The sequence below is a fragment of the Remersonia thermophila genome, chromosome 1, assembly GCF_042764415.1.
Source record: "Remersonia thermophila strain ATCC 22073 chromosome 1, whole genome shotgun sequence".
NCBI classification, from domain to species: domain Eukaryota; kingdom Fungi; phylum Ascomycota; class Sordariomycetes; order Sordariales; family Chaetomiaceae; genus Remersonia; species Remersonia thermophila.
This window is the reverse complement of record NC_092217.1, coordinates 3,886,161-3,911,946: the sequence shown is the minus strand read 5'-3', so window position 1 is coordinate 3,911,946 and position 25,786 is coordinate 3,886,161. Positions and strand designations below refer to the sequence as shown.

The 25,786-nt window shown below is 61.7% G+C and overlaps 5 protein-coding genes across 5 annotated transcripts; 1 reads left to right on the top strand and 4 right to left on the bottom strand.

The window, feature by feature from the left end:
* Positions 1-354: 354 nt before the first annotated feature.
* VTJ83DRAFT_1089 (uncharacterized protein) lies at positions 355-3,604 on the bottom strand (the record flags this gene model as incomplete). The annotated part of the gene is made up of 2 exons (XM_071007209.1): positions 355-2,352; positions 2,462-3,604. 2 exons carry the CDS (start codon positions 3,602-3,604, stop codon positions 355-357), a joined length of 3,141 nt encoding a protein of 1,046 aa, XP_070870442.1.
* A 6,619-nt stretch (positions 3,605-10,223) lies between these two features.
* On the top strand, positions 10,224-12,917 carry VTJ83DRAFT_1088 (uncharacterized protein; the record flags this gene model as incomplete). The annotated part of the gene is made up of 1 exon (XM_071007208.1): positions 10,224-12,917. One exon carries the CDS (start codon positions 10,224-10,226, stop codon positions 12,915-12,917), a length of 2,694 nt encoding a protein of 897 aa, XP_070870441.1.
* A 1,313-nt stretch (positions 12,918-14,230) lies between these two features.
* Positions 14,231-15,794, bottom strand: VTJ83DRAFT_1087 (uncharacterized protein; the record flags this gene model as incomplete). Its single annotated transcript, XM_071007207.1, has 3 exons — positions 14,231-14,487; positions 14,621-15,423; positions 15,568-15,794. 3 exons carry the CDS (start codon positions 15,792-15,794, stop codon positions 14,231-14,233), a joined length of 1,287 nt encoding a protein of 428 aa, XP_070870440.1.
* A 1,780-nt stretch (positions 15,795-17,574) lies between these two features.
* Positions 17,575-18,828, bottom strand: VTJ83DRAFT_1086 (uncharacterized protein; the record flags this gene model as incomplete). The annotated part of the gene is made up of 3 exons (XM_071007206.1): positions 17,575-17,718; positions 17,796-18,349; positions 18,420-18,828. The coding sequence occupies 3 exons, from the start codon at positions 18,826-18,828 to the stop codon at positions 17,575-17,577; spliced, it is 1,107 nt and encodes a 368-aa protein (XP_070870439.1).
* Positions 18,829-22,398: 3,570 nt separating this feature from the next.
* On the bottom strand, positions 22,399-24,063 carry VTJ83DRAFT_1085 (uncharacterized protein; the record flags this gene model as incomplete). Its single annotated transcript, XM_071007205.1, has 1 exon — positions 22,399-24,063. The coding sequence occupies one exon, from the start codon at positions 24,061-24,063 to the stop codon at positions 22,399-22,401; it is 1,665 nt and encodes a 554-aa protein (XP_070870438.1).
* Between the last annotated feature and the right edge of the window lie 1,723 nt (positions 24,064-25,786).

Below are 25,786 nucleotides of genomic sequence, written 5' to 3'. Positions count from 1 at the left end.
AAATGTCGTGGTCTCGTCCACCAATCCAAGGGTATTCCCCCGTCCTTCTTTCCTCCCTCCCTCTTCCCTCGCCCTCCCGAGAGCCTTTCTCTTCTCTCTCTCTCTGTTCCGGACCGATGCGATGGCATGGAAAAAGCAATGCCCCGAAGCGCCTTAATCCTCATCCCGTTCGTAGCATAGGCAGTATGTTGGTATATGTATCGAGGGAGGGGGGGGGGGGGGGGGAGTCGTGTATATGTTGATACAGTGCTGTGTATGGGGACATGGAAATGATGGAATGGAATGGTCATAAAAAGCGCGTTGGTCGTCAGGCTCGCCCCTTTCCCTCTATCCATCTCTCTCTCTCTCTCTCTCTCAACCTCTCAGGCTTGGAATCCCCGTCTCCCGGCCTCTCCTCCCAAGGCTCCCGCTCCGGCTCAGCAGCGCCGAACGGTCCAGCGCGCTCTGCTGCCGCTGCTGCATCTGCGCCCGCTCCTCGGCCAGCCGCTCCGCGAGCGCCGTGTGGGCGGCCGAGTTGCTGCGCTCGTGCCCGTGCCCGTGCCCGTGTCCGTGTCCGTGCGACCCGGTGCGCTCGAGGTGCGCGGTGCTGCTGCGCTCGAGGTACTTGCGGGCCGGCGTCGCGGAGACGGACGATCCCGACCCGGAGGAGCCGTGATGATGGCCTGCGGCCGCGAGGGACGTGGCGAAGCGCGTGGCGATGGCGGCGGGGATCATCCGGCTGCGACGTGGCAGGACCGAAGGCGAGGTGGCGCTGTCGGCGGCGGCGGGCTGGGCGCTCGAAGCGCCCGCGGCGGCCCGGAGGCCGTTGACCTCGGTGGTGGCCCGGGACGGGGCGCGGGAGGCGCGGGGCGGCTCGTCTTCCGAATCGCTCATGACGGCCTTGCGGGAGCGCAGGGAGGTCGACGTCTTGCGGCTCCCCTCGCGCGGGCGCTCTTCCGGGTCTTCGGACCCGCTCCTCCTCGACGACCGCAGCAGCAGGGACGACCTCCGGCCGGTCTGCGGGGGCTGCTCCTCGGGCTCCTCGGCCGCGCGCCGGATGCGAGACAGGAGAAGCGACGATTTCCGCCCCGCGCTGACGGGCTCCATCGGCGTGGGCGGCGCCGTGGCGTACCGCGCCGACGGCATGGCGATGCTCGCCAGCATCGACTTGCGCTTTTCGCCGAGCGACGACGGCGCCCGGGAGCTCGCGGCCCCCTTGACCATGGCCTCGGCGACGGCGCTCGATCGCCTCGCCGCGCTCACGGCGGGCGCCGCCGCCGGCGGGCTCAGCAGGGCCTCGTCCCGAGGAGCTGCGGCGACCGGCTGAGCCTGCTGCTTCTTCTGATTGGCCTCGTCGGCGAGCGCGAGGCACAGCTCGGTCAGGCTCCGGCAGAGGCTCTCGGCCTTCTTGCGGAGCTGGCGGTCCGTGACGCCCTCGCCCTGGCTGCTGCCGATGGTGCTGGCGCGGCTGGAGATGGGCCCCGGCTGGCCCGCGGGGGGGATCATGTTGGACAGGGCCAGGGCGTCGGTGGCCACCAGCTCGAGGGCGCTAAACACCTCGGGGCTGACCTGGTCCTTGGTCTTGCTCAGGGCCGAGAGGAGCAGGGAATCGCGGGTCGCCGAGCCGCTTCCGCCGGCCTCGCCGTGCGCGGAGCCGGGCCCCGAGCCGCGCTTGGGGGACGCGGAGACGGTCGTCGCCGCGGTGGTGGCGGTCCGCGGCCGGTCGTCCGAGGGGCCCGCGACCGACGCCGTCGACAGCTTGCCCTTTTGCTCGAGCCGGAGGATCCGGGACTTGAGGTCGTCGACCTCGTCCCACACCGAGGCCGCCGCGGTGGAGGACGACGACTCGGTGCCCTCCATGTGGCCGGCGTCGCCGTTCGGCTGGGCTCCGTCGGCGAGCACGTTGGCGGGCTTGGGGACGAGCGGCGAGGATTGGTAGATGCGCGACTGGGAAGCCGAGGGGTTGGCGGACCTGTACTGCGCGGCCCGCGAGGACGAGAGGTTGTTGACGTCGGTGACGGATTGCCTCCGGCGCTGGTACGACGACGCGCTCTCCGAGAGCGACTCCTTGAACGAGATCTGGCGCGGCGTGATGGGCGAGGGTTTCTGCGGGGTTTGGCCGGATGGCTGCGCGCGGCCGGAGCTCTCGGTCGTCGAGATCTGGGGGAGGCTCGTTCTCGTGCTGGCGCGGAAGGAGGGTTCCCTCGACGGGGGCCCCGCCTGGCTGTCCGTTGTCGTGCTTTGCCGCGACCGCGAGCTCTCGCGCTGATCGGAGGAGAGGCGTCGCGAGCGGGAGCCGTGGCCGGCCTGGGACGTCTCGTGGGAGCTCACGGTGGCCGAGAGAGGGCGGCGGTGGGACCGAAATAGCCGGGACTGCGAAGGGAAACAAAGGGGGGTTAGCCGCCATGGCACGCCTTGCGCTCTCGCGCCGCGGATCGGCGTGGCGTTGGGAGAGGAGGGGGGGGGGGGGGGGAAGGCTCACGATAGAAGACGACTCGGGGACGGGAGACGCCTTGTCCGGGGTCGGAGGGGCCGAGTCCTCGCCGGCAATCTTCATGAAGAGGTCGGCCGTGTTGTCGTTGTCGGTGGTGGTGGTCATCTCGCCATGCTCGGAAGGCGCGAAGCGGGGGGAGGAATCTCCGCCGCGTCGGCTGTCGAGGGAGCGGCGCACGCGGTGGGCGGCGTCGCCGTGGCCGTGGTGCGCGTCGTCGGTGCGCCGGGAAGGCATTTCGGACGAAAGGGTTCCCCTGCGAGATTCCAGGGAGGAACGGCCGGAAGGGATGGAAGAAACGCGCGCGCTCGAGGGGGTCGGGGCGACGAGGGTGACGGGTGCGGCGGGGGCGGCAGCGTCGGTGGCCTGACCGGACAGAGTCTGCGCGACGAGAGGGCGCAGCCTCCTGTCGTCGGGCCGGGCAGGAGCGTCGCCGGGGCTTGGCGGCGGCGGCTGGTTGGACGCGACGGCGGCGCTGTCGGTCAAGCGACGTCGAAGCGGGGCTGCAACGACGGAAGCCAGTCGTGCGCGGGCGGCCGAGACGTCGTCCGAGGAAGGGCGCCGGGTAGCAGCGAGCAGCGACTCGGTCGAGCGGGCCGCGGCGGCGGAGGCGAGGTCAAACTTGAGGGATCGCGTGCGGCTGGGGGCGGCGATGCCAGAGAGGCCGGCGAGGCCGGCGAGGCCGGCTTGCTTGGGGTCGATGGAGACGGGGCGCTCGGGGAAGCTGCTGTAGTGGTGCAGGCCGGGGCTGGTGATGTGGGCGGTTGTTGGCCGGTCGGCCGAGGGTTGCGACAAAAGGGGCGCCAGTGGGGTGGGAGGATCTTGCAATGACGACAGGGCGATGCGATCTTTTCGCAAATCGGCAAAGCGGAAGGCGGGCAGCTTGGAAGCGTTGTGGCTCTGGCGATGGGCGTGCAAATTGTCGTCGCTGCTGGCAAAGGCGTGCGACGTTGGGCTGTAGGGGTGTGCAGCGAGGGCGGCCTCGAGGTGGTAGTGGTGGTGGTGATGGAGATGACGCTGCTGCTGCTGCTGCTGTGGTTGGGCACTGCTGCTGCTGCTGCCGCTGCCGCTGCTGCTTGTGTAGGAAACTGTCGGGGCCCGGGACGAACGGGCGCTGAGAGTGGTCGATGTCATGGCGAACAAGCCCACTCACGGAGCCCAACTCTCCCTCCTCCTTGTCAGGGATTGTCGCCGACGCTCCACCCCCTGGACCTGGGGGCTCTGGGCTCTGGGCTCTGGGCTCTGCGCACACCACACCACACCACACACACAAGTTTAGGCCGCGCCGTGTCGAGTCGAAATGCGCGCCCCTGCTTATCGCCCCTTGATGATGCCGAAATTCCAGGGCGATTACGTCGGCGACGGCGTGTCTCGGAGAGATATGATGAGGATGCTGCTGTTGCTGTTGTTGCTGTTGCTGCTGTTGCTGCTGTTGCTGCTGTTGCTGCTAGCTGTTGCGACTCAGGTACATCGGTTGTCGACTCGGGGTGTCGCATCAGAACCCACCGAATGACCTGGGACGAAGCCTGATGTTTTGCGTCGGGCTGAGAGAACGCTGCAGAAATGATGCGCCGCGCTGCACGTCGGGTTGTGCGACAATTGCTGTGATTGCCGCGGTGGAGCGAGCGACCGACGAGCCACACACGCAGCAAAACGCCGGGAACCACGGAAGCGCGGGATGATCCAATTTGATGCAAGGCCACGGAGGGAAAAAAAAAAAAAAAAACCTTGCCCAAGAGACTGAAGCTTGAACCTACGGTCCGCCACGGACGATGCAGACCAAAATGAGTCCGGGTCAGGGAAAGCTGGCGTATGTACGGAAACCCGTCGCGTGGTTGTTCACAGTGTGTTTGTTGAGAGATAACCTTTAACAAGCAACCCGAGTATTGGAAGTTATGGGGAAAGATAGCCCGCCGGTTCCGTGGTCCGTTGTCCGGGAGTGTTTTCGCGCCTTTCCATGCGCAACAAACACCACAGAACCCGGCTAGCGGCGCTCGGCCAATGGCGTCGGCCCATGGAAAATTTGGCGGGCCCACACGGTGCCATGCCCGCGCATACGTGGCGCAGTCCGCTGTAAGATCCATCATTACAATGTAACAATGGTATGGCCGTCCCCGGCACAATGTGTGCGAAATGGGTGTGCTTGCACCAGCAGGACACGTAACAAACCACCAGCGCCTGAGCTGTGACGGGTAACGAATACCTAGGTGTGTGTTGCGCGTCGAACCGCAGACAGTGCGCGACAAATCTGTCATGGATGTGGCGGTGAGAAGGGCACGGGAAATCAAAAAAACCGTCAATAACGGTTCGTTGTGTAACCCATCTTTCCGCGTGACAGACGTTCCCCTCCCGTCAGCAACGGCCTTGTCCCAAGATCTGGCGCTTTAGACATGTTTCTCAGGCGCCGGGACCTGTCGTAGGTGGTGTGGGTGGTGTGGGTGGTGTGGGCGGTTTGGTTGGCCCAGGGTCAACTGCTGAACCGAAAGGGCTAGCTAATAACCCCGGTTTGCGTCTGGGGGAGGGGGGAGGGGGGGGGACAAAGCGGATACCAGTTGTTGCATTTCCCCGCAAATGCCTCCTCTCGGGTCCCGTGTTTCTGTGCGTGGCACGTCTTCTGGGTCCCTTCCATCTCCCGAGACGGGATGTCAGGAGAGCCAGGAGACACGGACGCGCCCGCGACACCGCAGAAGCAATCAAGAAAAGCAAAAAGGCAAACCCTTCGTTCAGGACGCGCGCGCGCGCGCGCGCCTGCGCACGCACACATGGCATCCAGAGGGTGGCCCGATCTTGCATTGCTTATCTCGCTACGGAATGATAATCAAAAGCGCTTCCCAGGTTGCCGACATGGGGGATTCATTCGGGTCCCTGGTCGAATGCCACTGACACCAGGGGGGGGGGGGGGAGGGAGGTTGCAAACACGGACCGTTTGTCGGCCGGGCTGTCCCATCGCGTTAGTGTTGTGCGCAAGCCATTGGCGAATCAGCTCATTTTTTGAGGCTTTTCAACCAATCAACACCACAACAAACGGGACAGGGCTGCCATCGGAATCTCACATCGCAAAGTGAAAATCTCGATCCAACAATCAAGAGGTGCAGCCGAGAAAGGTAAGTTAGTGCACACGAATTAGTAAAAGAGAAAAAAAGGGAAAAAAAAAAAGAGAGAGAGAGAGAGAGACATGAGGATCGTCAGAGCACCCAATGCGTGAGCACCAGAGACACGAGACAGATCACGAGACGCCGGGGAAACTTTGAAGAGCCATCCATGCACGGATGCACAGGTGCTGCGTAGGTAAGTACACCTAGGTGCAGCAGTACATACACCTTATGCATCCACAAAACACAAAAAGTCGCAGAAGTATGATGTACACGTAGCGAAGAAAATATGCATTGGTGCATTGGTGGGCAATTGTAGGAGTCGTGAAGAGATGAAGAGGTGGGCCGACTTTTATTACTTTTCTTTTTCTTTTTATTCTTCTTCTTCCCTTTTTCTTCCTTCCATCGTTGATGAAGCGAGGCGACGGTTTCTAGCGTCATTCCCTCCGCCCCCCTCCACACACACCTGCTTACATAGTTGACGTTTTGCCTTTTTCATCCTGGCTCCTTTACCTCTCCATCAAGTCAACCGTGTTTCGAGCGCTTCGCCGCGGGTTTGACGGATGGCGCGCGTGAAACACACGCAGGGCACACACAAAGAACCGTTGGCTACGTCAAATGATGGGTGATGTGTCACATGTCTGTTGGGGGGAGGGGGGGAGGGGGGGGGGCGAAGGACGGGAAGACACCCTGGAGTTCGTGGGACGACCTGGTCGCTGCTCGTCTCGGGTTTGCTTCGACGCCGAGGACGCTCCGAGTCAGACGGTGAGCTCGTCGTTGACAGCTGAACCCTCCCCGCTCCCCATCCCCACCGTCTCAACGGGGGGCAGAGGGTTTCCAAAGTCTCATGGCTTCGCTTCGAGACCTCTTCCCAAGACTTTGGGATCCGCTTCTCCCTGACCGAGGAGAGCAACACGAGCACACGTACCAGGCATGTCCAAGACACCGCCTGCGTCCAAACAGCCACGACTCGCAGCACCACCGCGCGGGAACCGACCGTCGGGCCCTCCAGGCGTGATGGGAGCTGCTGAGCTGGTACCTACATTCAAGACACGGACAAAGCGAGGCGACTGGTTCGATGATCCACCAGGATCGCAGCTGAGCGTTATTATAGTAGGTCTCCGGCAGGCATGCTCGTCCAGCGTACACAACCGATGACGACAAGCTTGCCGCCTCGGTTCCCATCGCCGCACGTGTTCACTCTTAAGTTTGCCCTCGAGGGGCTTGGACCCTGCTTTCTGAAATCGCCGGCGGCGGCGGCCCGAGGAGACCACCGAACAAGGGCTCGGCAACGTCTCCATCGGCCCTAGCGTCGTCTACATGTGTATTAGTATACTGCGTATGTACATACGTAGCAGTATGTAGAGACGCTCCGAGCAGGGCGTCATCCTTCCCCGAGACGTGCGGCTCTGCGCTTGGCAGTCTTGGAAACGTTTTGATGAACGGGAAAGGGGCTTCAATTTTGTTTCAATGTTGGGACGGGATCGACAAGCCCAAAAACCGCTTCGGACGATGGCAGCCGTAGCCGAATCCCCCACCCTACGCTAACGGCCGTCGCTGTCGATGTCGCGTCGTCATCCCAAGCAAGCGAGATTCCCAGGCCGGGCGACGCACGTGCCAGGTGTCCACCGGGGTGCGTTTCAGATTTTGGCGCGATGCTGATTTGGGCAAACGAGCCTGGCGACCCTCGGGACGGCGCCGTTCTCGCCTCGAAAGCCACCAGAGCACCGGAAATTTTGCAGCATCGCGAGCCGTGCCCAAGCCGGCGCGGTTCCAAAAAAGACAAATTGCTGCGTGTTATTTTGCTCGGAGCCGCCGTCTCAGGACGGTACCATTCTGGAAGGAATAGCTGTCGTTTGTTAAATTCTTGTTAAGTTCTTGCGCCGTGGTTCAACGGTCGATCGCTCCACATGGAAACGCGGTGGGCACTTTTTACCCACGGTACCACGGAGATTTGCTGTGCCCTGGGCCTTTTGTTTACATACTATACACACTCATCCCGAACCCGGTGTGCCGGGCAAGTCCATTTCGGGTCCGCGGCGGCAGCGGCAGGGGGGATGGTAGCGGCGAGTCTGCGGCTGCGCTGGGTTGTGCGGTGGTGTACGAAGGACTGCAGCGTACGTTCGTACGTACATCACCTGCATACTGCGTACGCAATAACTACCTTTGTACACACCTTTTACCGCGGTGGCCAGTTTATTGAATGTGAGGTCGGCGGGCGGCTAGGTACGAAGGTTCCTGGGAAGTGATGTCACCGAGAGAGCTTGGTGAACGGGGCCCCAGTCAGAGAGAGAGAATACAAGGGTCCGCGCCAGATGATGGCAATCGTGGATGGACACGTGAGGGCGGCTCGGCGCTGCGTCCGTTTTTGTCGCCGGCGGTGATCTGCCGACGGCCGCCCCTCCCTCCAGCGCGCTGTCCGGCATCCGGGATCCGGGATCGATGTCGTTTGGCCGAGTCCAACCGAGAACAGTCCCGGCGTACGGACGACGAGAGAGAGCTCGAGCTCGGAGAGGTCTCGATCTCAGCGTCTCCCTGGCCGTCGAAGCGTTCGAAGAGAGGAGGCAGCAGAAGAGAGCCGGCCAGCCCAGAGCCGACCGAGCGCGTCGCTGCTGATTGGTTCATGGCGGAGGACCCACCGAGACGTCGGTCCAATCATGACGCCGGGCCATGCCGCTTCTGGTGGTGCCGGCTATTTTTAGGTTGGATTTGTTTGAGAAGCAAAGCGCTGGACAAAGGGGGGCTAGCCGCCGGAAGGCTGCACGACGGTGGGCAAACGACGGGCCCGCGACCCCTGATTCGCCGAGGGCCAACACCTTGCGTCTGCGAGCAGGCAAAGGGACAAAAGTGGCGGCGGGACATGCATGCGGACGGCCGCCGACGGCCACCGGCGAGCACGAAGAAAAGAAGAGAGCGAAGAAAGGTACTGAGTATAGTACAGTGAGAGTGAGACGGGAGTGAGAGCAAAAGTGAGAGCAAGAGGATGATGACCTCGAGGCTCCACCTATCGAACGCTGAGGTGGGAAGCCTGAAGACCCAGGACGGGCCGAAATCCAAGGATGTTGACTTGCGAGAGCCCTGGAAGCGGGCCATGTTGAACAACAGCCCAGGTGAACCCATGACGGTGTCGATGGATCTGCTGCAAGCAAGTGTGTGGGCCATGTTTGCTTGCCCCCCCTCCCTCTTCCTTCTTCCTCCCCGGGCGGCTTCCTCTCCAGGGCAACTTCCCCACGTCCCCTGCACATGCTCTCCCCTCAAATCCAATTTTGCATCCAATCCTGGTTCCCGAGCGCTTGCGCTTCTGTTCCCGCCTCGCTGCTGCGCTGCCACTGCCACGGGCCAAGCAAGCGCTGGGGGGGGGAAGGAACCGGGAACGGAAACGACCTGAACCTGGAAGGCACGCAATTCTCATTTTCCCTTCGATTCCTTTCCTCACTTCATTTTACTTTTCCTCCCCTTCCACCCTCCCCCCCCCGACCGACCGAAAAAAAAAAAACAACCTGGAAACCTGGACGCAAGCCTGGAAAAAGGGAGACCCCAAGACCCACGGGCAAAAATTCAACGCGCACAGGAACGTCACATCGACCGATCACCCCAGAACTCGGTTGACGAGACAAAGCGGACCCCCGCTGTTTGACCCGCTCGCCATTCAGCCAAGTCTCCCCCAGGCCTACCTAAGCCCATCCCGGTCGTCTCTTGTTCTTCCCTCGACCCACGCCCCGGCCTGGTCCTCTATCCCCCATTCATTCATCCCATCATCTCGACTTTCAACCTTTCTTTTACGCAGGCAACACCATCAGACGACCACCACCTGCAGAGACCATGTACTGACATTCCGCGCCGCTTGGTCACCGGCTCCCTGCTTTCTCTTCGTCATTTTTTCCCCTCCGACTCTTCTCGCCGCGCTTATTCCTTTCTCGTCTTAATCGTTATTCCCCCGCTCGGCTGCGCCGCAGTCTCTCTCCCCCATAGCGGCCATTGATAGCGACCTGGCCTGCCCGCCGTGCTTCCACCACACACACACACACATCCGCACACACACACACACGCGCGCGCGCACCCACACCCGCCCGCCCATCACATCTCAAACGGTCACAGGCATCCGAGCTATCGGATTCGTCGCGCTTTCTCGGTCGTACGCCGCTGAGAAGCCTTCTCTTGCTTTGCTGGACGGACCCGGCTCGGCTCACCTTTCGCCGGTTGTTGACTCGAGCCAAACACCGGCTCGCGGGTGTTCTTTTTTCTCTTCATCACCTTTTCCCCTTTCTTTCTCTTTTTTTTTTTTTTTATATACCCTAAGCCGTCGACAGGCCTCTGGGTGCAGCCAGGATTCAGCAGTGCTGTCCCGCTTCACCCGACCTCGTCTGCAGCGCGTTGCTTCGGGAGGGAAGAGGTTCCCTGAGGCTGTGCGCGGTCCTTCGCTCCTCTTGACGGAACCGTCTTCTTAGATTTCCCCCCCGCGACTCCGCCGCGATCATCACGCGGATACCGGGAGGCCACAAGACCGGCGTGGTGTGGCCGGCCCCACGTAGCGGAGAGAGAGGTGGCTGTGGCTGTGGCCCGCTGCCTGAAATACGACCAAGCCCGTCCGCTTGGTGTGTATCTGCTGTTGAGCCCCAGACATAGCAAACGCTGCCGTCGTCCCTGCACAGCCGCCGAATATGCCGTCTGTCGTGGCGCGGCGCCTGTACGAGGACCAGATCCCCTCCATCACGTCCGTCTACGAATTAGACAGCCGCATCGCAGACTTGGACCAATCCAACCCCATCACCATTGTCAACCCCGACATGGTCAACGGAGACGCGAAGCTGTCTCCGGACCCGACCGGAGCCAGGCCAGGAGCCTTGACCTCGGAGCTCGCCCACAGGCACAATGACAGCACCTCGACCCATGCGACCGAGTCGGCCGGCTCGTCCCCAACCACCACCTCCTCCATGACCGACGCCTCGGACCTCTCGGATCCGTCGCCATCCTCGTCACCCGACTCGCCCGTCAACCTGGACCGCCTCCCCACCTTCGGCCCCGCGCCCTCCTTCGGGGGCCTTTCGAGCATGGCCCGTCTCACCGTGGCCGACCCGCCCATGGAGCGGCCCATGACGTCTCCTGGACCGAGGCGGCTCAAGAACATGAAGGGGCTCTCGATCCAGCCTCCCGTGCACTCCATCTCGACGACCATGGTGTCGGAGCCCGGCTCGCCATCCTTCATCAAGCCTGTCATCGCGCCCATGAAGCGCAAGCCGAGCCAGCTGAGCCTCAAGACGAACACGTCGGATCTCATCGCACGCGCCACGAGCGAGGCCCCGGGCTCGCCGACCGTCGCCCCCATCCTGCAACGCCGCGCGCTCAAGCATTCGGCGTCGACGCCCCACATGCTGTCGGGTCTCCAGTCCGCCACGTTCGGCCCGGCCGGCGGCATGACCCTTCCTACGGTGCTCGCGCGCAACGAGACGGGCCTCTCGTCCTTCTTCCGCCCTTCTCGGGCGACCGACTCGCGCGGGCAAGCCTCGCCGATCCAGGAAGAGAACTCACCAACGATTCGCACGCAAATCGCCAACCGGGCCGCGTTCGACACGGAGCCTTTCCATGAGGTGGAGAACAACGAGGACATGAAGTCGCCGGGGTACCCCGACGGTCCCATCGCCATCTACGGTGACCAGGTGTACCTCTATCTGGAGCCGACCGCCGAAGAAGCCGCGCGTTTCGACGTTGTCATCAACGTTGCCCGCGAGGTCACCAATCCCTTCCAGTCGGCCGCCAACAGCCGGCGGGCGTCCGAGGCCAAGGAGAAGGAATCGCCCATTCCCGACTCGGCGTGCACGAGGGATAGCTGGGCCACGGCATACGAATACCCGCCCGACGACGGGTCCGCCGACACCCCGACGACGCCCAGGGCGCCCCTGAAGGAGCCCGAGTACATCCACATGCCCTGGGACCACAACACGGACATTGCCAAGGATCTGATGACACTGTGCGAGACGATCGACAGGCGGGTCAAGGAGGGCAAGAAGGTCTTGGTCCACTGCCAGCAGGGCGCCAGCCGGTCGGCCAGCTTGATCATCGCCTACGGCATGTACCAGAACCCGGAGCTCAGCGTCAACGACGCCTACTACGCGGCACAGGAGAAGAGCCGGTGGATCAGCCCCAACATGAAGCTGATGTACTGCCTGCAGGACTTCCAGAAGGACGTTTCCAGGAGGAGGAGATTGACGCCGAACACAGGCTTGAGGCAGCGCACGGGAAGGAGCCCGACCAAGCACCGGGCGACCCTGTCCGCGGACAACATCGACTCGGTCCACAAGGAGCCCATGACCGCGCCGCTGCCGACCGAGGACGTTCCCTCGAGGCGCGCGAGCCGGGACAGGAGCTCGAGCCGGGCACGGGGGAGCTCGACCCCGCACCGCGGCGAGCCCATCTCGCCAGGCCCTTCGTCGGCGCCGTCGAGCTTTTCGTGGTCCGAAAAGGAAGACGAGTCCGACCCGGGCAAGTTTGGCCGCTTCAACCTCGACTCGCTTGTTGCGCCCAGCGCCAACGGCTCCAAGCCCCCTCCGTCCCCGGGTTTCGCCAACTTCAATCTCACGCCTCCTTCGCCCGAACCAGCCCCGTCGTTCACGCTCTCGCAACCCCCAAGGCTCGCGCCGCCGCCGATATCCCGGCCGCCGCCCTCGCCGGGCTTCGCGCCGCCTGAATTGTCGCTACCGCCCAAGTCGCCAGGATTTGCGCCGCCCGACTTGTCGCTGCCACCCAAGTCGCCGGGCTTTGCGCCGCTCGAGCTGTCGCTGCCGCCCAAGTCGCCGGGGTTTGCGCCGCTCGAGCTGTCCCTGCCACCCAAGTCTCCGGGCTTTGCGCCGCTCGAGCTGTCGCTGCCGCCTAAATCGCCCGGTTTTGCGCCCATGGAGCTGTCGCTGCCGCCAAAGTCGCCAGGGCTTGCCCCGCCAGCACCTTTTTCGAAGCCGCCACCGTCTCCCGGCTTTGGTGCGCACCGATTTGGCAACAAGATCGGCAGCCTTGGATTCGGATCCTTGAATCTGGCGCCTTCCCCGAAACCGACTCCCAAGAAACCCGAGCCGAGTCCCGTGGCCATCCTGCCTAGCTTTCCGGATGACGCGGCCCTGCTTTCGCCACGGGCCGAGACCATGACCAACAATCCGATCCACCAGACGATTGCCGGGCTGCCCGGCCTGCAGTTCGTCGAGACAGCGCCAACGCCAGGCGACAGCCTCTTCTCCCCGCGCGAGACCATGTTCCCGAGGGATCCCTTCCAGCCGTTCGGCCGGCCTCCGCAGATAGCCGACCCGCGCAGCCCACCAACCAAGGGCGAAACGCCGATCGTGCGCTCCATCGATGAGATGTTATGATGATGGCCGGTAAAAACTCTTGGGCGTGCTTGATAGAGGGCCGTCGCGGCGCGCGCATAATCATTATTACTGGAAGCGCTCCGTCCATTTTCTTTGTCAATAGTTTTGGAGGGTTTGTTGGGCTACTCCCGGCCGGGGTAGCGGTAAAAATGGAGTCCATCATGACAAGACCCGGCGCCATTGGATTTTGTTGATTCTTGGGGAAAGGGAAAAGGCCCCTTTTTGTGAGGACTGGAAGGTTAGCTGGCTGACATTTTGGTTTTGTTTTTATTGAAGTTGGGGGTTGAAGAGGGGGGAGGGGTGGCATTCTTCTGCCGAGCACAGCAGCACGACGCGGCGCTACGCGCATACGCGCGCACACAAACACACACACACACATGACTACTTGTACTTGTCTTTGCTTCTCTTCTGTCATCTAAACGAAATGTATAATATACACACACATATATACATACATACAAAAACACGCGCGCCTGCACGCACCACGAGCGGAATTGGAACCGGGACTCTGGATCAGGTGATGAAGCATCATGAAGCACGAGGTTGGGCACGCAGAAATCACGAGAGAAGACATGAGAAGAGGGGAAGACTGAGCGACGCTTTGGGGTTGGGGGGGGGGGGGGGGGGGCAAGCTGATGTCGACATGGAAACGGTCTATTCGAGGTTGCCCAAGCAGTTGTTGGTGTTTTGTTGGCTTGCTCGAGATGGTATGGCATGGCATGGCTGGTTTGGTGACAGTGGTGGTGTCTATAGGTAATTTTTTCTTCGGTAGCCGTTTGAATGTTTTGATTGACATCTGAGATTTCCCAGTCTGCCTACCTATCTTATGTACTAGGACAATGAGATGTTATAAGTAAAGGGAGCGAAAGGTTGTTGAGGCTCCCAAGTCATTTGAGCCCCCTTTTCCATGCAAGCAGGTGGGGGGGGGGGGGGGGGGGGGGGGGGGGGGACGTATGTATATCTCCTCTAACGGCAGCGTCCAGGACGCAAGAACCCATGAATCTCTGATTGAACGTCAGGTTATCTATGTACAGGAAGTTTCAAGACGCACGGGACAGGGCCCCGCGCGGGAGTGGGTGGCTTCAAGATCGCCACCACCACCCCTTTTTAGGGGGGATAAGAATGGGAAGAGGTCTTGTTCCCAGACTCTATAAGCCCAAAACCAACAGCCATGGGGAAACACACACACGCGCACACACACACATACACACACAGTTCAACCGACCGGCATCTCAAGCTCCTCCCACCACCCAGCTCGCGGGCGCCCTCTTTGGTCTGCGCGGGTATCATCAACATCATCATCCTCATCACCATCATTGCTCCTTTTTCGCGGCGCCGGCCTCGGGCGCCGCCGCCGCCGCCTTCTTCTTGGCCGCCTCCTTGGCCAGCTTCTCGCGCCGCGCGATCTGGGCCTCGACGCCGATGCCGCCAAACACCAGGGCCACGCCGAGCCACTGCATGCGCGACAGGCGGTGGCCAAAGGCGACGACGCTGAGGATCATGGTGAACATCTTGCGCGTGACGGTCACGGTGACGAGCAGGACGGAGGAGAAGGTGGAGAGGGTGTGGACTGGTTTGATTCGTTGTTGGTTAGCTCTCTGGAGGGGGGAGAGATGTCGTAAGGGAGTAGAGGAAAACCAAAAAGAAAAAGACAAGGAGAAAAAGAAAAGAAAGAGGTGGAAAAAAAAAAAAAAGAAACTCACAGATAAACACCTGCCCAACGCACCCGCACAGGGCAAACCCCAGCACGTCCCTCCAGACGGCGGGATGCCGGGCCAAAAACGCCAGGGCGGCCTTGAGCTCGCCGGCGCCCCCGGCCAGGTCCATGCCGAACCACTCGCCGAGCGGCGTGCGCACGAGCCAGGGGCTCAGGACGAGGTAGCCGCCCGTGATGGCGGAGCCGAGCAGGTTGTTGGCCGCCATCATCTGCGGGCCCGTGTAGGCGCGGTACGTCTGGAAGATGTAGTCCTGGGTCGAGTTGGTCAGGCCGTCAAAGAGCAGGTTGATGCCGAGCAGGAGCATGCCCCAGGCCGTCTGGCCGCTGTGCGACGGCGCCTTGGCGTGCGCCTTCTTGCTGCCCGAGTGCAGCGTGAAGACGGCGACGCCGCACGTCACGGCCGCGACCACCAGGTACTTGTAGAGCGGGTAGCGCTTGCGGAAGACGGTGATGTGCAGGGCCATGACGGGGAGCAGCTTGCACGACTTGGCGAGGATGTAGGTGATGTAGTCGATGTGCGCCAGCGCGGCGTAGCCGAAGGGCGCGGCGAGGGCGTTGGTGAAGGCGACGAGCAGCAGCGGGGGCAGCATGTCGCGGTGGGGGATGAGCGCGGGCACGGGCTGGCCCTTGGGCGTGGTGAGGATGGAGAAGAGCTTGCCGGCGAGGAAGGCAAAGAGGGACTGGATCGTGAGGAGGAACACGGGGAACTTGAAGCGCTCCGGGGCCGAGGAGGAGGGGGAGGTGTAGGTGGTGGTGGTGAGCTTTTCTTGGAGGTAGGCCCATGTCAGGCTGTGCAGGATGGGGGAACGACGGGTGCTGCAGTCAGCTTGAGGCTGTCTTGAGATGTTTGCCGTCTCGCGGCATCGCGGCATGCATGCCAGCGTGCTCCGCTGCCGTTTCGCAGGGGGACAGGAGAGGGCGGTTCACACTCACAAGGAAGCGTAAATCCCCGCAACGTCGATGATGAGGGTCACAACGCCGGCGTTCTTTTTCGCCGCAACCGCGGGCGCCTTGGACCCCGCGGCCGCGAGGTCCTGGCTCTTGGTGCCGTTGACGATGGTACCGTTGGACTTTTCTGTCGTGCCGGTGTCGCCGTAACGGAGCGAGTACTCGGACGAAGGCTCGCGCCGCAGAGGCGTGGCCTGTTTTGTGCGCGCCATGGCCTGCAGGGGCTTCTCTGGTGTTTTCTTTTTTTTTTTTTTTGTGTGTGTGTGTGTGTGTGTGTAGAGGGGGGAGGGGGAAATGCACGAGTCGTTGGCTTGACGTTGGACGCGCGTGGTGGACGGACCGAAACCAGCGAGAACCTTGACGACTTAGAGCGCGACGAATGGGGGGGCGGGGGTGATGTGTGTCAGGGACGGACGACAAGGCAAGGAGAACAATGTCGACAAGAGGGGAAAAAAAGAATCCACTTGGTCAAGACAAGTCAAGGAACGGTGGTCAATTGAAAAAAAAAAATAAAGACAAGAGCAACTCAAGCACGGTAAGGAGCGAGACATGGTTTGGGGCGTTGGCGTTTCTTGAAATTGAACTTTGTCCATTCGGGCCAGGCTGGCTTTCTCGGAGCTGATGAGACGTTCCGCGACGCCCCAGGACGCCCCCGGTCTCCCCACATTTTCGGATGCACCCCACCTCCCGCGCTAAAGTTACAGGCTGAGCCGCCCTGCCGCTTCAGTGGGTCACGTTCCGGGACAGCGGTCATTTGTTGCCGTCACCCGTCGCGGGTGGGGGGTTGCCCAGTATCGAGGTGAAGGTGGCCCGTCCGCTGTGCTAAGGGAGTGGTGTCCAGAATACTGCCTAAGGCTGGGCTCACGACACGAGACCACCCACCCAGTGTCTACTGTCTAGTGCTTATTCGTGTACGATATTTCTTATGGCACCTGGTAGGCAGCTACCTAGGTAGCGGAGGCTGTGTGCTGTGCTGTGCAGCTGGGGATAGAATACGACTCGTTTCCCGGCCCTCACCCACCAAGCAGCCGGCTTCAGCACCCTGGCACAGAAAAACAAGTCACCATAGTCACCAGAATCATGGCCATGGTCATGGTCATGGTCACAATGATAATGCATGCTCATGGATTTGATTGGTCCCCGTCTCCTCCACACGAATGCCTCACCTAAACAATCTCTTCTTCAACTATCTGCTGATATCACGCCCCATGCATGAAGCCCAACCCTTGGAGGAGCCGGGCCGAGGCTTGGTGCGCTGGCGCCGACCAACGGTTGAAACCCTGTTGCCGCGCGCCGCATAGAGATGAGCTAGGCCGACATTCCCAGCTGCGTCTGCTGCTGATGCTGCTGCTGCTGCTAAACGGGTCGAGCAGGAGGCGGGAAACTAAGATGGTGATAATCTGAGCGGAACGCGTGGTAGGATGAATCATGACGTCATGAACCGAACGAGGGAGAGACGAGCCTGCCACTTGAGCGGCCGGGGTCCGTGAGGGTGAACGTCGTCGTCACCGAGGCCGCGCCGGCATTCCGAGGGTCTTCAGCCCAACAGACGCGTCGCCGTGCTGCCGCATGGTCAGGGTATGAGTTGAGGAAAGGTAAGCCGGTTGGGTTGGTTCCATGTCGAATAAGCAGGATGGTGGTGGTGCGGGGTAGGGGGGGTTTTCAGACAAAAAGGTGGTTGGGTCCAATTAGAAAGAAAAAAAAATTAAGAGAGACGAATCCGGCGCGAGACGATGTTTTGTTTTGGGTAAGAGAGTCGTTGGGTAATTCCCCCTGGAAAATAACAAGGCCTTGCGGCAGCCAGCTCTGCGTCACCGTCTCGAACAAACCAAAGGGCTGCCAATCCAACCCAAACGGGGGTCCTCTAGAGGCGCTGGCGGGTCACGGGGGGTTCAGCAACCCCGACCGCACGACACATCCCAAAGGCCCCTGATCAAACTTGACTGTTGTTATCAACTACAGTCGATAGCTGCGACGCCCGTCGTCCAGGTTCTACTCAGACCCCTGGGACGCCTGCTGCTGGCGGCGCATCTTCTCCGCCTCGAGGTTCTCGTAGAGCAAGAACAGCGCCGTCTCGTTGGCCTTGGCCGTGCCCATGATGGTGAACATGCGCTCGCCCGTCTCGTCGTGCGGGGCCTGCCAGGAGGGAGAGGGGCGGCGGTTAGCATCATGCGGGCTGCTTCCATGCGACACGAAATCAATCCACCACTCACCTTGGCGATCGAGATGCGGGCTCCTGATGTCTTGCGGATCTCGCTGATCTTGGCGCCGCTGCGGCCGATGATGCAGCCCACCATGTCGGCCGGGATGCTGATGTTCTGCGTCTGGATCTCCTCGCCGTTCTCGTCGTGCGTCGGAGGGCCCCGACCGGCGCCATCCGAGTCGGACCGCCTGTTGTATGAGCGAGGCGCGGTGCTAAAGTCGGCGCCGTTGCCCGTCCGCGTCACGCGGGGGGCGCCGTACGCGGCCCTATCCTGGCTGTAGCCGGCGGGTGCGGCACCCGTCTGCGTCCGCACGGCAGGGTTGTAGAGAACGGTGCCGGTGCCGCGCTGCCAGTCATCCACCAGGCACTTGCAAATCTCCCAGACGGCGCGCTGGATGCCCTCCGGAGTGCCCTGCACCTCGACGATGCGCTCCGTCGACTGCGGCAGCATGTCCTTTTGCGCCACCATGCGCACGCCCGACACATCCTGGATGTGCTTGATCTTGAGGCCTTGCCGGCCGATGATGGTGCCCATCTGGTTGTGGGAGATGAGGAGCTTGATGGCTGCAAGGGCCAAAACGTGTTAGCGGGGTATGGCCAAAGTCGTCAAAAAATCAAAAAGGTGGCTCCCTACGGTGCGTGCCGTTGTTCTGGACGACACCGCCCATGCCCAAGGAGGGCGCGCCCTCCAGCAGTGACCTGGCGACCACGGCATAGGCCCTCGAGATAGCCTCGCAGCCGCCCGTGATGGTCAGGACCCGGTCGTAGACGCCCTGCACGACCTTGCTGACGCCAGCCTTGACGCCGGTTTCGTCGCGCAAGTCGGCCACGTTCTTTCCGCCCTTGCCGATGATCACACCGGCCTCCTTTGACGAGACAATGGCGCGCAGCGTCAGCTGCGTCTGCGCATACTCCTCGTCCGTCTTCGGCGCCGGCTCGCCATCGGGACCGAGGCGCTGCTCGTGCTCATGGAGGTTGAGGTGGTCCATCGTGTCGGCGAGGTCAGACCCGTTGGGGGGGATGGAGTCCTGAGGAGCCGACATTGTGGTTGCTTTTTTTTCTTGTCCGAAGTATCGGGGTTGGGCGGGTCGGTCGGTCGTTGAATGGTTTCAAGGAAAAAGGTCGAATTATTCGCGGGACCAAGGATGGGAGAGGGGGGTGGGGGAGGGTGAACGGAAGCGGTAGCGGTGGAAGGGGTGGTTTTGGTGAAGAAAGCTGTGCGGACGGTTAGTTGCTGGGTAAAAGAAAGGCTCGAGCTGCTGCGTTGGAAGGGCAAGACACGGTGGCTGCGGAACAAAGAAAACGAAACGATTGGCAGCCTCTCCACACAACGCAAGGCCCGAGCTCATTGTGCAGCCCAGGTCGCCAGCGACCTTTTGTGCAGCGTTGGATTTCAGGACGGCAAGTCTTTGCTGCTGCACCGTCCACCTTCCCACGCCAGTGATACGAGAGGACCGGGTAACGTCACAGCAGGCGGTTTTGCTTGGACGCGCAGCGGCGGGGCAGGCTGCACACATACCTTTTGCAGCAGGCGGTGGACACGTCCAATCGGTGGTGTGCCCTCCAACAAAGCTGCCGGAGCCGGGGGGGGGGGTTCTGGGGTTGTGCGGCGGCGGCGAAAAAAGCGGGATGAAGGTTATGTGGTGGGCGATTGGAGGGATGGTAGACGTTGAGGAAGTTTGCGGGGGCGAGTGGTTGGGATGGGAAGGGAGAAAAAAAAGAGAGGGAGAAGATGGGATGGAAATGGAGAGGGATGGATTTTGACCTCACCTCATGGGATGGACAGAGGAGGAGGAGGAGGAGGAGGAGGAGAAGGAGGAGGAAGAAGAGGAAGAGGAGAGAGATAGGTGGGTTGTTGAAGGAAAGAAGGCGGGAGGACGTGTGTTTGCTGATGAGAAAGGAAAAAAGAGGGGTCGTTTGGGCAGGGCACAGGCATTGGCTTTGGCGGGAGCGATGTGACTGGCGCGGCGAGAGCGATGAGCAAAGGGGAAAACCGCCAGAGCTGCAGCAGCAGCAGCCATCCAATTCCATTCAGCGGGCGCATGGAAAGCTCTGCCAACCCGTTGCAGTTTGCAGTGGCTAGGCGCTTCCAGGCCCAGTGTCGGGTCCAATGCCCAGCACCCATCCATTCCACCCGCCAACGGAACGGGACCCCCAGCCTGAGGGGAGGTGGTCTGGTCACACATGGAACGCAAAGTACCTCTCCACCTTCTTCGTACCTCACCCAGGTGGGTGCTCTCTTTTGGGTTCTCACCAATTATTCCCTTTTATTCCCTTTTATTGTAGACCAAAAAAAAAAAAAAAGCTTGCCAAGCGAGAGCGAAAAGAGGACGCCGAAGACGACAATGCAAACAAACAATGGGATCCCTGCACGGGATATTCAGTGTTTTTTTTTTTTTTTTCTTTTTTCATTTTTCTTCTGTAGCAACCTGGATAGCCTGGATCAGTTACCTGTAGGTACGGTGCACTACGGGCAGCCGACAAGGACAATGAAAGTGCAAGTTCCTGGCCGTCGGGAAGAGACCAACCAGGGCAGTCCATGGAATCCCCAGCAAAGGCCATCGCTGTGGTGTCGCGGCTGCTGCTGCAGTTGCTGCAGTTGCCATTGCTCATCTGATGGTTCCTCCCCACGGCAGGATGGCTTGCTTGTATGTACACAGTACGTACTTGTATAGCCCCACCTCGTCAGAGACCCCCCCCCCCCCCCTCTCCCAAAAAAAAGAAATCGCCGCCGTTGAGTGGCCGAGGATGCTCTGCCCCACATCGGCGACATCGGGACGGGAATGCCCCGCTTCCATGTGCTCGCCCCACCCAAGCCAAGTCCATTACCCTTCATCCACGACGGTCGTTCGTTCATATCGGGTCGATCCTCTGAAGCTCAGAAATGACGGGGACTTGATGAGGATCATGATGATGGCACCAGCCTTTCTGGAACGATCCAGGCGACGAGTGCCACAGCCTGCGACCATGTCCAGCTCACAGGGCTCAGACGACGTACAGAATACAGCACCCGGCGAGGGGACACGCACCCGGCACCGACACACCACACAAGCAACATTCGTGACGTCTCGCTCCCCCACGCTTCCATGTATAGTACACGCTCTTTTGCCAATCCCACGTCCTCCTTCACTCCACTCTTGGACTTCCGCCGACCTTCCAGAACGGCACCGCCTTGCCACACATCGTCATCGGCCTTGTGAAGAGCGGAAGCCCCCCTCCCTCCTTTGCCGGCAAGCCGCCTGACGTCCCTGCGCGGCAGGTAGCGGTAGCTAGCCCTGAAAAAAAAGGGGGAAATGGCCGGACGATCTGTTTCACCAACCGCGGTAGCTCGGCGGCATGTGTCACGCATGCGTACGACCTAGCCAACTCAGCAGCTGCTGTGGAGTAGAGAGTGTCGGTGTGGTATCTACCTGATGCTTGCCGCGTACAGTAGGTCAGGCTGCTCATCGTCCGTCCTGCTCTGAGCAACCCGGAAAGGTAGGGGGAGCGCGTAGTTGGGAGCGATACAAGAGGGAGGAAAGCGGTCTAGGGTGTAGGCACATCACACAAGTCAATTCCGGTCGAAGCGAGCTGTGAGAAAGGGGGAAAAAAAAAGGCAAAATCAGCGCCCTGGAGATCGGTCCGTGGCGGCCGGGCATGCTTCTTCCCTCGCCTCCCAAACTCCCCAGTGTCCAATCCATTGGATGCAAGAGTCGAAACCAAACAAACGCGGAAAAGAATGCAAGGAACCTCCCATCCTTCAAGCCCTCGTAGTGTCCAGGACACCGTCCAGCATCCCCATCCCATCCTTCCCAAGACCAAGCCCTGAACCAAAACCAGAACCAGAACCAAAGCCAGAACCATGGAACAAAAGACCGAAAAAAAGAATAACTCCAGAAAACCCCCAAGTAAACCCCCCAATCCCATCCAATTCCGTCCAATTCCATCCAACCTTTGGAACCCATGCCCCCTCCTCACCCACCCCTCTTCCCTTTCCTCCAGCCCTTCCTTCACGGTTATGTACGCGCATCACACCTCACCTCACCTCACATCGCATCACATCACAATGCAAGCCGTCGTCCTCGCCCTCCTCCTCCCCGCCAAGCCAGCACCGCCGCCAGCACCAGCACCAGCACCAGCGGCAGCAGCCCCTCCCGCTCCGGCCGCGTTTTCGCCGCCTCCGCCGCCTCCGCCGCCGTTCCCCTGGGGCCCCGGCCCCCCGTTCCCGTGGGCTTCCTCGTGGTCGTGCGCCACCATGGCGGCCCTCGCCCGCCTCCGCCGCCTCCTCCCGCCCGCCAGGCTCAAGCCCGCCTCCGCCTCGGCGTTGGCCTGCATGTAGTCGGCCCACTTGCGCTCGAGGCGCCGCGCGGCGGCCGGGTTGTCGGCGAGCACGCGCTTGGTGTGCTCGTCGACGGTCTGCTGGTAGTTGTGGAAGCACTTGAGGGCGATCACCTCCTTTTGAACGTAGAGCCGGGTGGTCGTTGTGGTGGTGGTGGTGGTGGTGGTGGTGGTGATGGGAGAAGATGAAGAAGAAGAAGAAGAAGTTGTAGGAGGAGGAGCCGGGTCCGAGTTGCGGCTCAGGACCTCGCGGACGCCGGTCCAGGTGACGTTGACGCAGTCGTAGACGACGAGGTTCAGGGTGACGGCGGGCGGCGGCGGGCCTCGCCATCGGCGACCGCGACGGGCCGGCGGGCGGAGCGCTCGCGCACCATGGCGGCCGCCTCGGCCAGCGCGAGGTCGCTCACGCGCGTGTTGTCCATGACGACGGACCGCAGCCTCGTGCAGGCCTGCAGGACGGGCAGGACGCCCTTGTCGGTGAGGCGCTCGCAGTAGCCGAGGCCCAGGTGCTCGAGGTGCGGCGCGCACGGGGCGCGGGCGAGGTGCTGGTACAGGATCGCGTCGGTGAGCCCCGCGCACTCCTCCAGCTCGAGATGCGTCAGGCGCGGCGTGGTGGCGAGGACCGGGGCGAGCCCGTCGTTGCGCAGGTGGGTCAGCCCCGCGAGCTGGAGGCCCTGGAGGTCCGGGACGAGGTGGGCCAGGGCCTTGACGCCGTGGTTGGTCACGCGGGTGCAGCGCGAGAGGTCGAGGTGGCGGAGCCGGCGGGGCGGGACCATCGCTATGTCGGTGAGCACGTCGATCTCGGGGTTGCGCCCCTGGACCATGGTGGTGAGCGCCTTGTCGTCCAGGTCGTCGCACCCCGGCAGGGAGAGGCGCTCGAGGCTGTTGGACCGAAACATGGCCTCGGCCAGGCTCGTGCTGTTGAAGCCCTTGACCTCGCCGGCGCGGAGGTCCCGGAGGCGGGGACAGCTTTCGACAATCGTTTGAAGGCCGCCGGCGTCCATGTGCTTGCACCAGGAAACGTTGAGGACCTCGAGCTGCGGGCACGACTCGGCGATGATGTCGCAGGTGGTGTTGTTGATGGTGGACAGGCCGGTGAGGTTCAGATACGCCAGCTTGGCGTTGGTCCTGAGGAGACGGTGCAGGGTCGCGCGCTTGAAGGTCCGACAGCCCTCCAGCGTGACGTTGACCAGGTTCTGGCACGCGTCCACCATGGCCTCGGTCTTGTGGTCGTTCTCCACCTGGAGGCAGCCGCGGAGGTTGAGGTCCCGGACGAAAGGCCCCGCCGAAACGACGATCTTGGCGAGGGCCTCGGCCGAGATGTCCCTGTAGAACTCGGAGGCGTCGAGCCTCGCCCAGAGCTGGCCGTCGAAGCACATGCCGTGGAACTCCTTGCTCGCCCGGGACGCCCGCACGAGCTCCTTGGGCCGGAGGAACGAGAGGATGTAGATCTTGAGCTCGTGGGGCATGCTCGCCCACAGGCTGAAGTTCCTCCTCTTTCTCCTGACCGCGGGCGGAGCGGAGGCTGTCGTGGGTGCCGGGGAGGCGCACTCGGCCAACCTGACGGCCAGGAGGCCCTCGGGCGGCATCTGCGACGGCGACTCGGCGATCGGGCTGGTGCGGATGGACGTGTGGCCGCTCCAGTTGCCGGTGGCCGAGGACTGGGAGAAGTACGAGCCCGTGCTCGGCTGGCCAAACGGAGACGAGGTGGACGCAAGGCTGACGCACGACAAGGTCCCGGAGAAGCTGCAGGGGCTGCTTGCGGACCTCGCGCGGCCCGCGCGCGACAGAGACGGCGAGGATGAGACGTGCTGAAGGCCCCGAAGCAGCAGGTCGCGCCCTCTCTTCTTCTTGCCGAGCCGGCCGGGCATGCCCCTCTCGTCGGCCACGATGGTGTTGTCATCGACCGCGCGGCCGGCTGACGTCACCTGGTCGGTTTGGCTGATCCCGGGGTCGGCCATAGCGTTGGAACCAAGTGCGAGGACACAACGGCAAAAGCGAACGAGCGAAGAGGGGGGAGGTCAAGCGGCCGTCCTGAGGTGTTCTTTTGGCGACGCTGAGGGAGAACCAGGAGGAAAGGGTCAAAAGAAGCCGCGGCCGGGAACGAAGAGGTGGTCGGTCATCGACCTGGATTTCGTCGAATTCGGATTCGGGATTGGTAGTAGGTAGAGGTAGACGAGTTGTGGGAGGTGGCGAGACCGACCGAGACTTTGCGAAACTCGGGCCCAGGGCGCGGTTGTACTGTATCACACGGTGTAGACGGGATGCCGAGAGGGCTCGGCGTCCACGAGAAGGTCGGGCTGGGCCGACCGACCAAGCGAGGGGTCCCAGGTTCGTTAGAACGACTCTACAAGCAGCGAATGCAATCCAGAACAAACAGGCATGTGACCGCCCCGGGTTGATCCTTGCTTGTCTCGTTCAGTCGGACTTTGAGAAATTCGTTCTCGAAGGGCGGGTGTTGCGGGCTCCCTCGAGTTGCTCGGCCTTGCCAACCGGGAGAGAAGGGGGATGGTTCTGAGCGCCGAAGCCTGAGGGTTTTCCAAGGCAAACAGAACCAAACCGTCAGGGGCTGCAGGGGATCCAAACGTCCGACGAGACCTGGCAAAGGATTCCTGAGCAAGGAGAGAACGCAGAGTTGGCCGTGGAGGCTCAAATAGGACTCGCTCCCGAGCGACGTCAGAAAGGAGAAGCATAAAGATTTCCGACTGATAAGGATGATAGCTGGAGGTCTCTGCAGAGTAGGTATTCGATATGCGTGGTTTATGGGAGGAGTGACTAGGTTGTCTGCCGACCTAGTGCGTGCTGTATCAAGATGAGGTAAGGCGCCAAACGGCTGTTCACCTGTCCTGACCAGTGACCTACCTGGTACTCTGGGGAGAGGGTTCCACGGCTCGGGTCCTCAAGCCACGACCCGGCATGAAAGATACCTACACTGTGCAGGGTGTCTCTGGGTGGTAGCCCACCCCTCTTTCTGCCCAGCGGCCGGCATTCTGGTGAGGAGTCCGCGTCTCCAGGAATCCCAGCTGACCGCATCCGTGGCCCCCGTTGGACGACGTCTTGATGGCCTTGCAACATGGGTCGAAGAAGATCGATTGGCCGGCGTGTGAGCTCACCATGGCATTCTCCCAGCAGGGAAGGTGGGGTATCCCTTATCCGGTTATCGCCGAGATTCTTTATCTTATCTCTCCTTCTGGAGCACGGTCCGGTCCGGGTCCAGTCCGGGTCCAGTCCGGGTCCCGTCCGGGTCCAGTCCGCTCCAGGACTGTCGCTCTCCACACCGAAAGCGATGCACCAGCAGCACAGCCCGAAGTCAAGTTTGCTGCAGCATATAGTACGTTGCCCGATGCAAATATCCAGATGAGCACCTCCTGTCGCCGCGTCGCCTGTCGCCAGCGAACCATGGCCCTCGGGCATCTATGACGACGGGTTGAGGACACGATAAACTCACGCATTCATGAGCTAACTACTGTGTACTGCGTAACGTGAACTCCTGGGTGGTGCTCGTATGCTCGTGGGCAAGGTAGCCACGCGGTTCCCACGGTAACACCCCAGAGGTCAGTTGGGTTTGGTTCCCGGCAGCCAAAATGCAACCCTACTATACACGAACTACACAGTAGTGTACAACCTAGTATGGAGGCCAGCCCCCCCCCCCCGTCTCCGGTGGTGGGCAGTCTGACGTCGGCC